The sequence below is a fragment of the Terrapene carolina genome, unplaced genomic scaffold (genome assembly GCF_002925995.2).
Source record: "Terrapene carolina triunguis isolate 2854851 unplaced genomic scaffold, T_m_triunguis-2.0 Scaffold131, whole genome shotgun sequence".
NCBI classification, from domain to species: Eukaryota; Metazoa; Chordata; order Testudines; family Emydidae; genus Terrapene; species Terrapene triunguis.
In genome coordinates this window covers 16,576,988-16,588,246 of record NW_020664482.1, presented here as the reverse complement: position 1 = coordinate 16,588,246, position 11,259 = coordinate 16,576,988, and the positions used below count along the sequence as shown (strand labels likewise).

General features: G+C 39.0%; 1 protein-coding gene across 4 annotated transcripts in view; it reads right to left on the bottom strand.

Moving 5' to 3' along the window:
* Positions 1 to 591: 591 nt before the first annotated feature.
* The window catches only part of LOC112108501 (phosphatidylinositol-binding clathrin assembly protein-like), a 53,957-nt gene continuing 43,289 nt past the window's right edge, over positions 592 to 11,259 (bottom strand). For 2 of the 4 annotated variants that reach the window (XM_024202676.3, XM_024202656.3), the window contains 4 exons: positions 6,899 to 6,922; positions 6,696 to 6,752; positions 6,308 to 6,415; positions 592 to 5,236 (listed from right to left, as the gene is read on the bottom strand). In XM_024202676.3, the coding sequence (XP_024058444.1) occupies positions 5,222 to 5,236; positions 6,308 to 6,415; positions 6,696 to 6,752; positions 6,899 to 6,922 (204 nt within the window). In that variant the 3' untranslated portion in view covers positions 592 to 5,221. The remainder of the gene's footprint in view (positions 5,237 to 6,307; positions 6,416 to 6,695; positions 6,753 to 6,898; positions 6,923 to 11,259) is intronic. The other 2 variants (XM_024202665.3, XM_024202686.3) reach the window with 1 other exon arrangement.

The following is an 11,259-nucleotide window of genomic DNA, read 5'->3' as shown; positions in this document are numbered from 1 at the left end:
ACAGGTTAAGAATAAGAATTGCACGTCCTTGTGTCAGGGATTCTAGTTAACAGTATATGTAACGAAACCACGCAACCTAGGATGTTGCCCCTTTTTGCTTCTATTATACTGGATTCAGAGGCAGAGTATTTTGTGCAATCCATATGTGTAGATTTGTGCTGACTAAAGTCTACTGTATCCAAGATGCAAATGGACACTGATCCCAAATGGGGATAAGTATAGGGGAGAACAACAGTCTAATATACTTTATTTTCAATGATTCAATAAATCCCCCCAAAGTTTAGTGATTAACTGAAATAGTTCCCCATTAAAGATTAGCCTGCATAAGGAAAACAAAGCAACTGACCTTCCCATTTACTGGACTGACTTTCTGATGGATCAAACCCTCAAATTACAAAAGCGTAGGCACCACTTGAATGTCATGAGCAAGAAAGGCATAGTGCCATAACTATATTTAAATATAACAAACTAAGCAGCCTTTTGATTGTCACACTCTGTTTAGGAAGATGAAGCAAGAACAATTAACTCCACTCTCTTATAGCAATTTTGAAACAAGCATTAAATATCTGAACACATTAAAATAAACACATCTTATTTGTGCCAAAGTTTATTTTTCAAAACCTTTCAATAACAAATGAATGAATCTGAGCAACAATCTTAAAAAACCCAAAACAGTTTTGTATGTTGTTAAATTAAGTGCCACAATTAAATGTCAACATAGCCAGTCTTGTGCTTATGCAATGTTTTATTTTGCAGAATTTGTATCTCCCCTCTCCCAGTTTTATGGTCAATGGATTGTTTTCCACACATTCTGTATCCATTATTATAAAATGGAAAGGAACTCATTTAAAGAAACAGCCATACAAGAATAAGCCTGTAAAAACAACCTCCTACATTATAGTAAGCTCCTTTAAATAAATACCCAATAAAAGGCACAAACCTGTTATACATGGGGAAAATGCAACATACAAAATGATGAAAGAGCCATTAAATAAATAATCCCAAATGAATAAATCTGTTCAGCACCTTTTTTTTTTTTTTTTTGCACCAGTGCTCTATATGATGAAATCCCCAGCCAAATATCTGGTAAAGGATTAGACTTGAAACACAAGGCTACAGGTTTGAGATACTGAAGGAGGATTCCTAATGTACATCATCTTTTTTTTTTTTTTTTTTTTTTTTAAACTGCACCAGTTATTACAATCTCTTTAAATAAATGCACATGAGATACTTGTGGAAAAAAGCTATGCAGTAATGTATTTAGCAATACGTGACAATCAAATACATCTTCAGAGTAATAGCAACATAACTTTTCTATTTCTCTACCAATAAATGTATAAATGATAACATGTACAATTTCCATTACTCAAAAATATAATCTTTAAAATGGAAATAAATGACTGGTACACAGTGCCCTTAGATGTTATCCTTACGATACAAACTACCCAAAAGAAAAAAGTTTTCCCTTTTATTTACAAATAAAGCACCGATCCACAGTGCATGATACTCTAAAATTGTAACCCACCCTCTCTGCCACACATCAAAAAACCAGATCTGGACACACCCTGTATTCAATCTTGTAGTAAGAGGTTATTCAACATTTTACAAAAAGTATGCTCACTATTTTTACCCTACATTTTTTTCCACCACTATGTGCACAGAACAAAAATTTCTCTATTACATAATTCTAGTTGGGAATCTAAATTTAAAGTAGAGAACTTCCTGGAGGCAAATTCATAACATACATTAAGGATATTAAAAAGGGACAGCTATTTAAAAGGGACACTTTCAAGTCCAACAAGCTCAATATTACAACGTTCCATCCCATCTTCTGCAATAGATTCTATGGTAAAGTGCCCCATCAGAAAGATTAACTTGCTTCCCAAAACAGGGATGCAATAGTGTTAACATCTCAGCTGTTAGGTGGAATGATAGTCACAAATGCCACAGGAATACATGATGGAAGTGCATGGCATTCCTCAGATTTCACTGATTTTGAGAGAAAGGCAGGAGCGGAAGAGCACTCGGAACAGGATGCTTAATCACAAAAGACAGGGTTAGTAGGGGAGCGAATGGACAATGCCATATACACACAAGTCCTTTGTTGTCTTGCTCTTGTACCAGCTACTATTTGCAACGGTTGCAAGGCTTTTTTTTTTTTTTTTTTAAAGTCATATGGTCCCCAATAATGGGAATAATTTTGCTGTACAACAAAAAGTGTCTTTCAGAAGATCCAGGGGCAAATACTGAGCCGTAAGAATCTTGACAGTGTCCTGTTTCCTTGCAGTTACATTATTCTTAATTTATGAAACCATACGTTGTGGGCTAAAAATGATAATCCAGCATTTTACATGTTCAAATATGTTCACAAGGAAGTTGCTAAAAGCAGTTCTGTACACTTTTGTGAAGTCAGAAATATGCTAAAACCACCTTTTCTTCAACGATAAAACTATATCAAGATTTTTACGTAAACCCATTAATGCATCAACAAATGCTGTACAAGACTAAAGGGAAGGTAGTTTATAAAATGTTTAAGATGTACACTGTGGCTGTTTTTTCCTTTTTAATACTAAATAAAACTTATCAGACAGTCTGATTACAGGAAAGCTGCCCAACAAAGTCACTAAAAATTTCACTAGCCAATCAGAAATTTAAAAAAGTATTTGAGCTTATTTCTGACTGCAGGAAGTACAGAACAAGTACATTCTAGCTAATCAGAATATAGCTCTTCAATAAAGTTACAGTGAATGTATGCTGTCTGCCCATTCATTCATTTGAGCAATTTAAAATGAATCATACGAAGGATATAATTTAAAATGGACTTGAACAGGACTTTAAAATAAGCTGCTACAGGAAAAAAGTCTTGATATTTACTTTATACAGTGCCAGACATTACCTGTTCACAACTTCTGAGCATTGACATTACTGCTTAACTATTTTAAAAAACACATACTTGTCTATCACAGGTACTGATCTAAACTGGATTTAAGACAGAAGAATTTGTTGGAAGCAAGATCTTTAAATGCTGAGTAAACTCAATGGGATTCATCCCTATATCAAATAAAGTTTGAAACGTTATGACTCACTCCAAGTTATGGGTATGTTTCCCCAGCATGTGGAGGGCCACTCTGTGCACTGGAGAAATCACTGGCTTAAAACTAATTATACAGTATTTTTGGTCAACCCAGGAAGAGGGGATTAAAGCCAAACGCCTTTAAATTCAAATTTCAATATTTAATCACTGTATGTTAGTCCAGTTTATATCTTTGCCAGTACACGTCCAGAATTTTGGCTTAATACATCTGTTCCATTTGCAACATTTAATTTCACAGAAAGTTAGTGGTTACAAATTTCAAATACATGTGTCAAAAGGACTTAAAAATTCTCATTTAGTTTGACAAAAAGTATATTTCTTTTATGAAATAAGTATATTTCCCTTACACTCTTGGCACAAAATTAACAAACAAAAAGATACCTAGAGAAAAGGGTATTATAGAATTTAAGTGCTGTATTTCAAAGGTTTGCTCTAGAACAATTTGGCAAGATTACTAAACATGTTGGCATTCGTAAGCTACCCTTAATGATATTATTGCTAACGTAACATTCCCAAGACAAGACAGTCACTACTATACTGATGTAAATAACAAGGACGCTTATTTTCTTTTTATGATGACCCAGTTTAAGGTTATCCCACAGTGAGATTTAAATGATACAATAGCACTTTTCCCTTTTCTTCTATTCTCCCACTAAAGTTCTGGAAACATGTTCTGAATTGTATGTGTGTCAAATTACATACTTTTTTCATGCTATCATTTTTATTCTTCAGGTGTTCGAAGATATTTTTATCCAACATTCTACAGTATTCTTATGGAATATTTTATTTAATAAATATGAAAGTGAAAACCTTAATTTTTGAAATCATTTTTGCATATGCGTAGCTAGACTGCAGTTATATTTTTCATAGATTAATTAATGGATTGCAAGATTTTTATTATAAAAGAAATGTATGTACATTTCTTAAGCAATACAGTATTTCTATTTTGAAAATTCAACAAAATAAAAAAGTTACTGCAGCATTAAGAAACGTACTTCAAAGTTTACACATATATTTACACATTTAAAAATAATTACTTTTTTTGTAATTTGTAAGGACTGGATTTGTTGTTGAACAAGTGGCAAAAGCTATAGCCAAAGGCTGGACAATACCATGAATGTAATTTCCAGTCTGAAAAGATTTTTTTTTTTTTTTTTTTTAAACTGCCGAACTACTCAAATGTGGACATTTCTCCTCTTTAGTGGCCAGCAACAAGATTTACTAATCCCTCCAATTTGCTGCTGCTGGATGTGTCTGCAGTTTTACTGTGACATAAAGGCAACTCCTGCTAGAGCTAAGAACGACGCTGCTATCTGCACAAAAGATACTGTAAGGAAGTGCAGCTATCACTATCTGTTTGGAAGCTGTACATGCTATTCTGTAACGTACTACTATCTTCTCCTGCTTGGAGACAGATCTCAAGCCTGAATCTCTCAGCTGGCAATAGAACGCACTGCCATAATGCCAATGGACCAGTTTTCCATTAATCGTTTTTATATATAGTTAGTTGATTCACAGCATTTAAAACTCACAGTATAAAATTTGTGAATTATAAGAAGCTATTCTAATATGAGAAAGCTGTCTGATTTCACACAATATTGGCTTTATATGATAATACAAGCATTACTCTATCAGAGTACTTTATTAGAGCATATGAAAGTTTTATTGCTCAACTTCATTTGAGTTGTGCCTTGATTACAACAGCCACACAGTTCAGGGAGAAAATAAAATAAATAGAAATATCATGTCCTCAGTCAACTTTCTACAGGCCATCTGTTGATGAATGAAGTTGCAAAGCAATTATGTAAATAAGCCCCTCTTCAGAAGGTACAGGTCCTTAAAAGTCAGATTCTTCTCATCTTCTAAACTGACCTTTAGCTTCAAAGATTTTGGTTTTCTACTGAAGCTAGTCTTACAGTCTAAAACCAATGAACAAACATGATTCCATACCATAGTGACTGTTATAAACAAGAATCTCTAAAGCATTGCAATTCAAAGTAATTTTATGTTACACAGGGAGTAGTAAGTGGATGCCCTGCTGAAGACTGCACTGTGAGAACACTGAATTTTCAATCTCTTCTTTTTACCAGTATTTGGTCGTCAATGTATCTCGCTGCTTTGGCTGCTCTACATAAACTGTATCTGTAAGATAGAAATGAAAGTTTAAGTTTGTTTACTCAATGCACTATTTCTGCAGAATAATGAATCAATTCACATATCTACAAGCAGAACAGTTAACCTGGTTACTTGACAACCGGGATTTATTTGGGGGTGAGGTAGAAAATAGTGCACTACTTATTCGGTTTCTTATAGAGAGTTATTTAAAACCACAAAACCCAAACATTTAGGGTTATGATACAAATAGATAAGGAGTGAAATTCACAGCTGAGCATGAAATATATGTTCTCCCAATGGAGCACATAAATTAGTGTGAATCTTCTCCCCACATGCCACATAAAATGTGTGAAGACCACCATATTTTATCATTCCAACTGTGGGCCCAAACCAGCAGAAGACATGAATTCATTGCCTGCTGAGTTGTGTAAGGCTGAACTCATCCAGGGGAATGACTGGCTGGCTAGTCCTAGAAGCCAAATACTGCCCTCTCAACCCCCCTATGCCTAAAGTTTCTAGGCAAGGATTTTCACAGCTAGCTAGGCAAAGTTGACCAGTAACCTGTGCTCTGCTGTTCTCCATTCATTTACCTCCTCCCCCTCCAGGCTGTAGTGCCTATTAGTAGCCGCTACACAGATGAGAGTAACTCCTACAAGCATGGAAATAGAGGACTGTAGCCCTAATGAGTTCAGAATGGTAACACTGGCTGGGAAAGAAGAAAGTCCAGTTTTACTTAACCTTGTATTCTTTAAGGTATCCTTTTAGATCGCAGTGTTAAATCTTTATGGCAATTTTTTTTTTTAATAGCGTTAAACCGAGACCTATACAATATTAACAAAAGCTGGACTTGCCTTTTTTAAAGGCAGACTAGGAGGTCATCAGTATATGCTGGGATAGTTCACTCAAGCGCATTTGTAATTTAAGGGGCCTAGAAAAAGGTATTTGTAAACTACTGGAATCCCAAGCTTTTTTTTTTGGGGGGGGGGGGGGGGGGGGGAGAGGAGGAAAGAATCATTCACTTACTCCTAAGACTGGAACTTTTCCTTAATCTTTTAAAGTTCACATAAAAAAAAAAAAAAAAAAAAAAAAAGTGTTCACCTGTGTTCCAGGGACAGGCGCAAAGGGATTCGTTGGCCTGAGACCTGGCTGTGTATAAATCATTGGCTGGGGTGCCATTAAAGGAGCAGCACCAATCTGAGGCGGTACCTGTAAGGTATAGAGAAAGACAGGGAAAGAGTTAATCAAAGTAGTATTTTAAACTCAAATTAGTCTTGGAAACTTCATACTGAATATTTTGTGCTGTATGTGATATACTGGAAATCAATACAACAACAGAAATAACAGATATGTAGTCTTTCAGGTCTTTTAGTTTGTGTAAAGAAAGGAGTATAAACTGACAAATTAGCATATTGAAACATAGCAACAAAACAATATACAATTACATTTCCAAAGTGTGAAAATACAGTTATAACAATGAACTCCTTACCATTCCATACACAGGCACTTGAGGTGTAGTCACTGGGTAGGTCATTGGAGCAGGTACCTTTAAAGGCAGGAAGAAAAATTATGCTTGAAATTATCTAAAATACAGTTCTACTAGTAACATTTAATAAGGGACTTTACAAAATATAGAGGTATATTTTGTAAAGTACTTGAAATAGGTTACAAGTTTACAAGAAAGTAACTTACATATCCAGGATAATGTACTCCATTCTGGCATACCAAAAAGGAATAAGGACAGAAAATTATTGAAGTGGTACTGAAACTAGACAACTTAACCCAGGAATGGGTTATGATATAGTACTGAAATTAGCTTTCTCCATGCTTTTCATTGTGAATGTAATATAATCTTTAACTTGAATGGATAAATGTACAAACAATATAATGCAGTGTGCTAGAACAGTAACAGGCTGTACCACGTAACTTGGATAGAATTTTCCTTTTCTAACATGTAAAGAATAATTAGTTTCAGTCTAATAATGGAGGCATTAATTCATTATATTTTTGCTAAATCCAGCCACATTTGAAGCCTTTATTTGCTTTTCAAACTTTCAGGAAACAGGCACTGTATAGTTATTTAAGCAGAAGAAGAAGAGAATAGAAGAGAGCAAGAAAGCCTTGATTACTCATCATGAAAATCAGTGAGGAATGGAGAGGAAAGGATGCTCAAGTAGATTCTTAGCCTAAAGACAGCTTCCATATTTTTCTACAATATAGAACCAGGTGTCTGAAGCGAGCCCAGAAATTGAAGAGCAGGAGCAAGTGGAAGAGGAAACCAGTGCCAAGAACAACCATCTAGGGATTCATTTCTGCACAGGGCCACATCCTTGGTCTTGCTGTCCCATTGTGACCTAATGGGAAGTGTGCACACTATTAACAGTTGGTAAGTTATAGTGCATATGAAAATGGATTCTAGAAGATTCCATCTGCATGACAGATATGAAAGAGTATGTGTTTTGTACGTGGGCTTGGGGAACACATAGTAGCTCTCCAAATCCCCTTGGCCATTTTGATAGGTTTTGATTCTTTTAATAAGTAAAACAAAACATTCTAGTTCTACTTCTTTAACCAGAGCAGCCATTTCAGGGATACAATTAGCACATTTGTATGCAAGGGTAGGAAGATATTTTGTGTTCCTAATATGTTCAGGACAAGAATGAATAAATCCAGGAACATCCCCTATTATTGGTTCTACAACAATCAGACTATTGCAGATTTTAATAGATCCATAGCATCTTTCCATATCTTTTGTTGAACATCCAGAATATTGACAGGAAGTTACTACTGAGAATGACGAAGATGCTTAGAACTGTTCCTTGAATTTTTGGGGGTCGCTTTATGGAATGTTTAATTCAGGACTTTCCACTTACTGTTCAGTTCTGGCATAGCTATTTTTCCTCAGCCATTGGATGACTTACAGTCCTTGTCACAATGCTTGACCAGATTTAGGTGTGGCACAACAAACTGTGAACCGACAAAAATGGGCATTTGCTCATCTTTCCAAAAGTACACCTCTACCCCGATATAATGCGACCCGGTATAACATGAATTTGAATATAACACGGTAAAGCAGTGCTCTGGGGGGGAACAGGGCTGCACACTCCGGCGGATCAAAGCAAGTTCAATATAACGCTGTTTCACCTATAACGTGGTAAGATTTTTTGTCTCCCGAGGGCAGCGTTATATCGAGGTAGAGGTGTATAGTCTATGTATCAAAGGCAAGAGGCATAGAATACTGACTATTTTCCTTAGTACCCAAACCCCCCAAAACAGCCTAAGGCACACAATTTTCAGAAGTATCTAAATAAATAAGGAACCTTGAAGATGGGAGTTAGGCCCTTTTGAAAATGTTATCCAAGACCTGGAATTGTATTTTTTCTATACAGGCTAAGTATTTCAAATACTCAATAAAAAGAACTTTAACTGATTCATTTAGTACATTTGTATGTTTTTAATGTAACAGTGAACTGTCAAACCCCAATCTACCCTTGCCTCAATGTCTCTTACATACTCTCATGGGATCTGTTGAAACTCAGAAGTTATGTTTCTAAACCATGGATGGAATAGAAGCAGATGACAAGTTTAATTAAAGATCAGTCCTAACTATTTCATTGTTCCCTTCATTTTATTAGTTTGTCTAAACTAGCATAGATATAGGCATAGATATAACCTATGGGCGCTTCTCACTCTTCTTCTATTGGTTTGACATAGTTGTAACTGAATATTTCAATTTATAATTGATTTGGGATTTATTTCTGGCACTCATATTTCCTCAGTGGTGAGTCAGCATGTTGCCATGTGAGAAACATTTATAGTATTCATCTGACATCCTGGACAGCAATATGTTTAATTACTGAAGTACTTTGAGATGGTTTAATAAGATAGAGTGCTGTGCCAAGAACTACAAAAAGAAGACTGTATAAAATGCAAAGTATTATCAGCAATGAAGTAGTTAAACAGCCATGTTGAAGCCCGACACGGACAAAACAAGCTGGGAATGGCAGTTATTACATGTGAGATGGTCTCTCTCAGGATTCAGAAGCAAGATGGACTAGGTCCCTGCCTAACAAACCTAACTATCCCTTGAGATCCGTTTTATCTTAAGACAACTGTACCCTCCCCAAACATACATTGTTAATTTCTGTCCATCTCAAAAATGAAATAAACTGGAATCTGGATTTTTTTTTAAATGCCCTTAATGTAAGTTTTTCAATGGTATGAAGGCAAGCATACTAAGATCAATAGCTAATATTCCTGCAAGTCATAGAATCATAGGACTGGAAGGGACCTCGAGAGATCTAGTGCAGTCCCCTGTATTCATGACAGGATTAAAAATATTATCTAGACCATCCCTGACAGGTGTGTATCTAACCTGCTCTTAAAGATCTCCAATGATGGAGATTCCACAACCTCCCTAGGCAATTTATTCCAGTGCTTAACCACCCTGGCAGTTAGGAAGTTTTTCCTAATATGTCCAACCTTAACCGCCCTTGCTGCAATTTAAGCCCATTGCTTCTTTTCCTATGCTCAGAGGTTAAGGAGAACAATTTTTCTCCCTCTTCCTTGTCACAACCTTTTATGTACTTGAAAACTTGTGTTCCCTCTTAGTCTTCTCTTCTCCAGACTGAACCCAGTTTTTTCAATCTTCCCTTAGATGTAGGGCCTACCAATTTCATGGCCGTGAAAAGCATGTCACAGACCACGAAATCAACCCTCCCCCATGAAATCTGATTTCCCCTGCTGCTCGGAGCCGAGCTGCTAATGTGGCCGTGCTGGGGAGAGACAGGAATTGTCCTTCCCCTGCACAGCCACACTTAGTGGGGAGATCAGACCTACCTCCAGGGGAAGCGCAAAGAGGAGGGTGGTACACCCTCACTTCTGCACTGCAGCAGCTCAGGAGCTGGGCTCCGGGCTTCAGTTTCCCCCCCGCAGCTCCAGGTCCAGGTGTGGCTTCCTCCCGCAGTGGCTTCTGCCGGGCTGGGGACATTCACTCCCAACGGCTGAAGCTGGGGCAGCCTGAGCTCTGGGGCGGGGGCAGACTAGGCTCTGGGGCCTGGGCCGTCCTTAGCCATACGCTAAATATGCAGCTGCTTAGGGCCCCTGCCCCTGCTCCGCCTCTTCCCAGGGCCCCTGCCCCTGCTCCGCCTCTTCCCAGGGCCCCTGCCCCTGCTCCGCCTCTTCCCGCCTCTGCTCTGCCCCAGCCCCGACCCCACTCCACTGAAGACTCCAGAAACGGTCGGGCCTGCACTCACCGGTAAGTAGAGCGACCGGGCCCCAGCCTGCTCCGCTCCCCTGGCTCCCAGCTGCACCGCCAGCAAGTGCTGTGGGGCGGTTCCTCCCTGCCCCCCAAGCCTGGGAGCCAGGGGAGTGGAGCAGGCTGGGGCCGGGTCACTCCACTTCCTGCAGGAAGTGGCCAGCCCCCCCCCCCCCCCCCCCCCCCCCGGGGGGCCGGGGGCCCGCCCCGCCCCCCCCCCCCCAGCCCGGTGGCGGGGCCCCACACAGCCCCCCCCACGGGGGGAGGGGGAGCCTGCGTAGGGCACCAAAATAGCTAGGGACGGCCCTGTCTGGGGCTTTGCCACTACCCCCCGGCACCCCTCCAGCTGGGGCTCGGGACTTCCCCCCCACCCCTCCAGCGGCTCAGGGTGGCCTCATATGGACTTCTGCCCTGGGGCTTCTTCTGGGGCTGGGGCACCCATTTTTCCTGGGGGCCCCCAAATGTGGCGCCCAGAACCGGACACAATACTCAAGTTGAGGCCTTATCAGCGCAGAGTAGAGCAGAAGAATTACTTCTCATGTCTTGCTTACAACACTCCTGCTAATACATCCCAGAATACTGACTCATATTTAGCTTGTGATCCACTATGACCCCAGATTGCTTTCCGCAGTACTCCATCCTAGGCAGTCATTTCCCATTTTGTATGGTGCAACTGATTGTTCCTTCATAAGTGGAGTATTTTGCATTTGTCCTTATTGAATTTCATCCCATTTCTCCAGATCATTTTGAATTTTCATCCTATCCTCCAAAGCACTTGCAACCCCTCCCAGCTTGG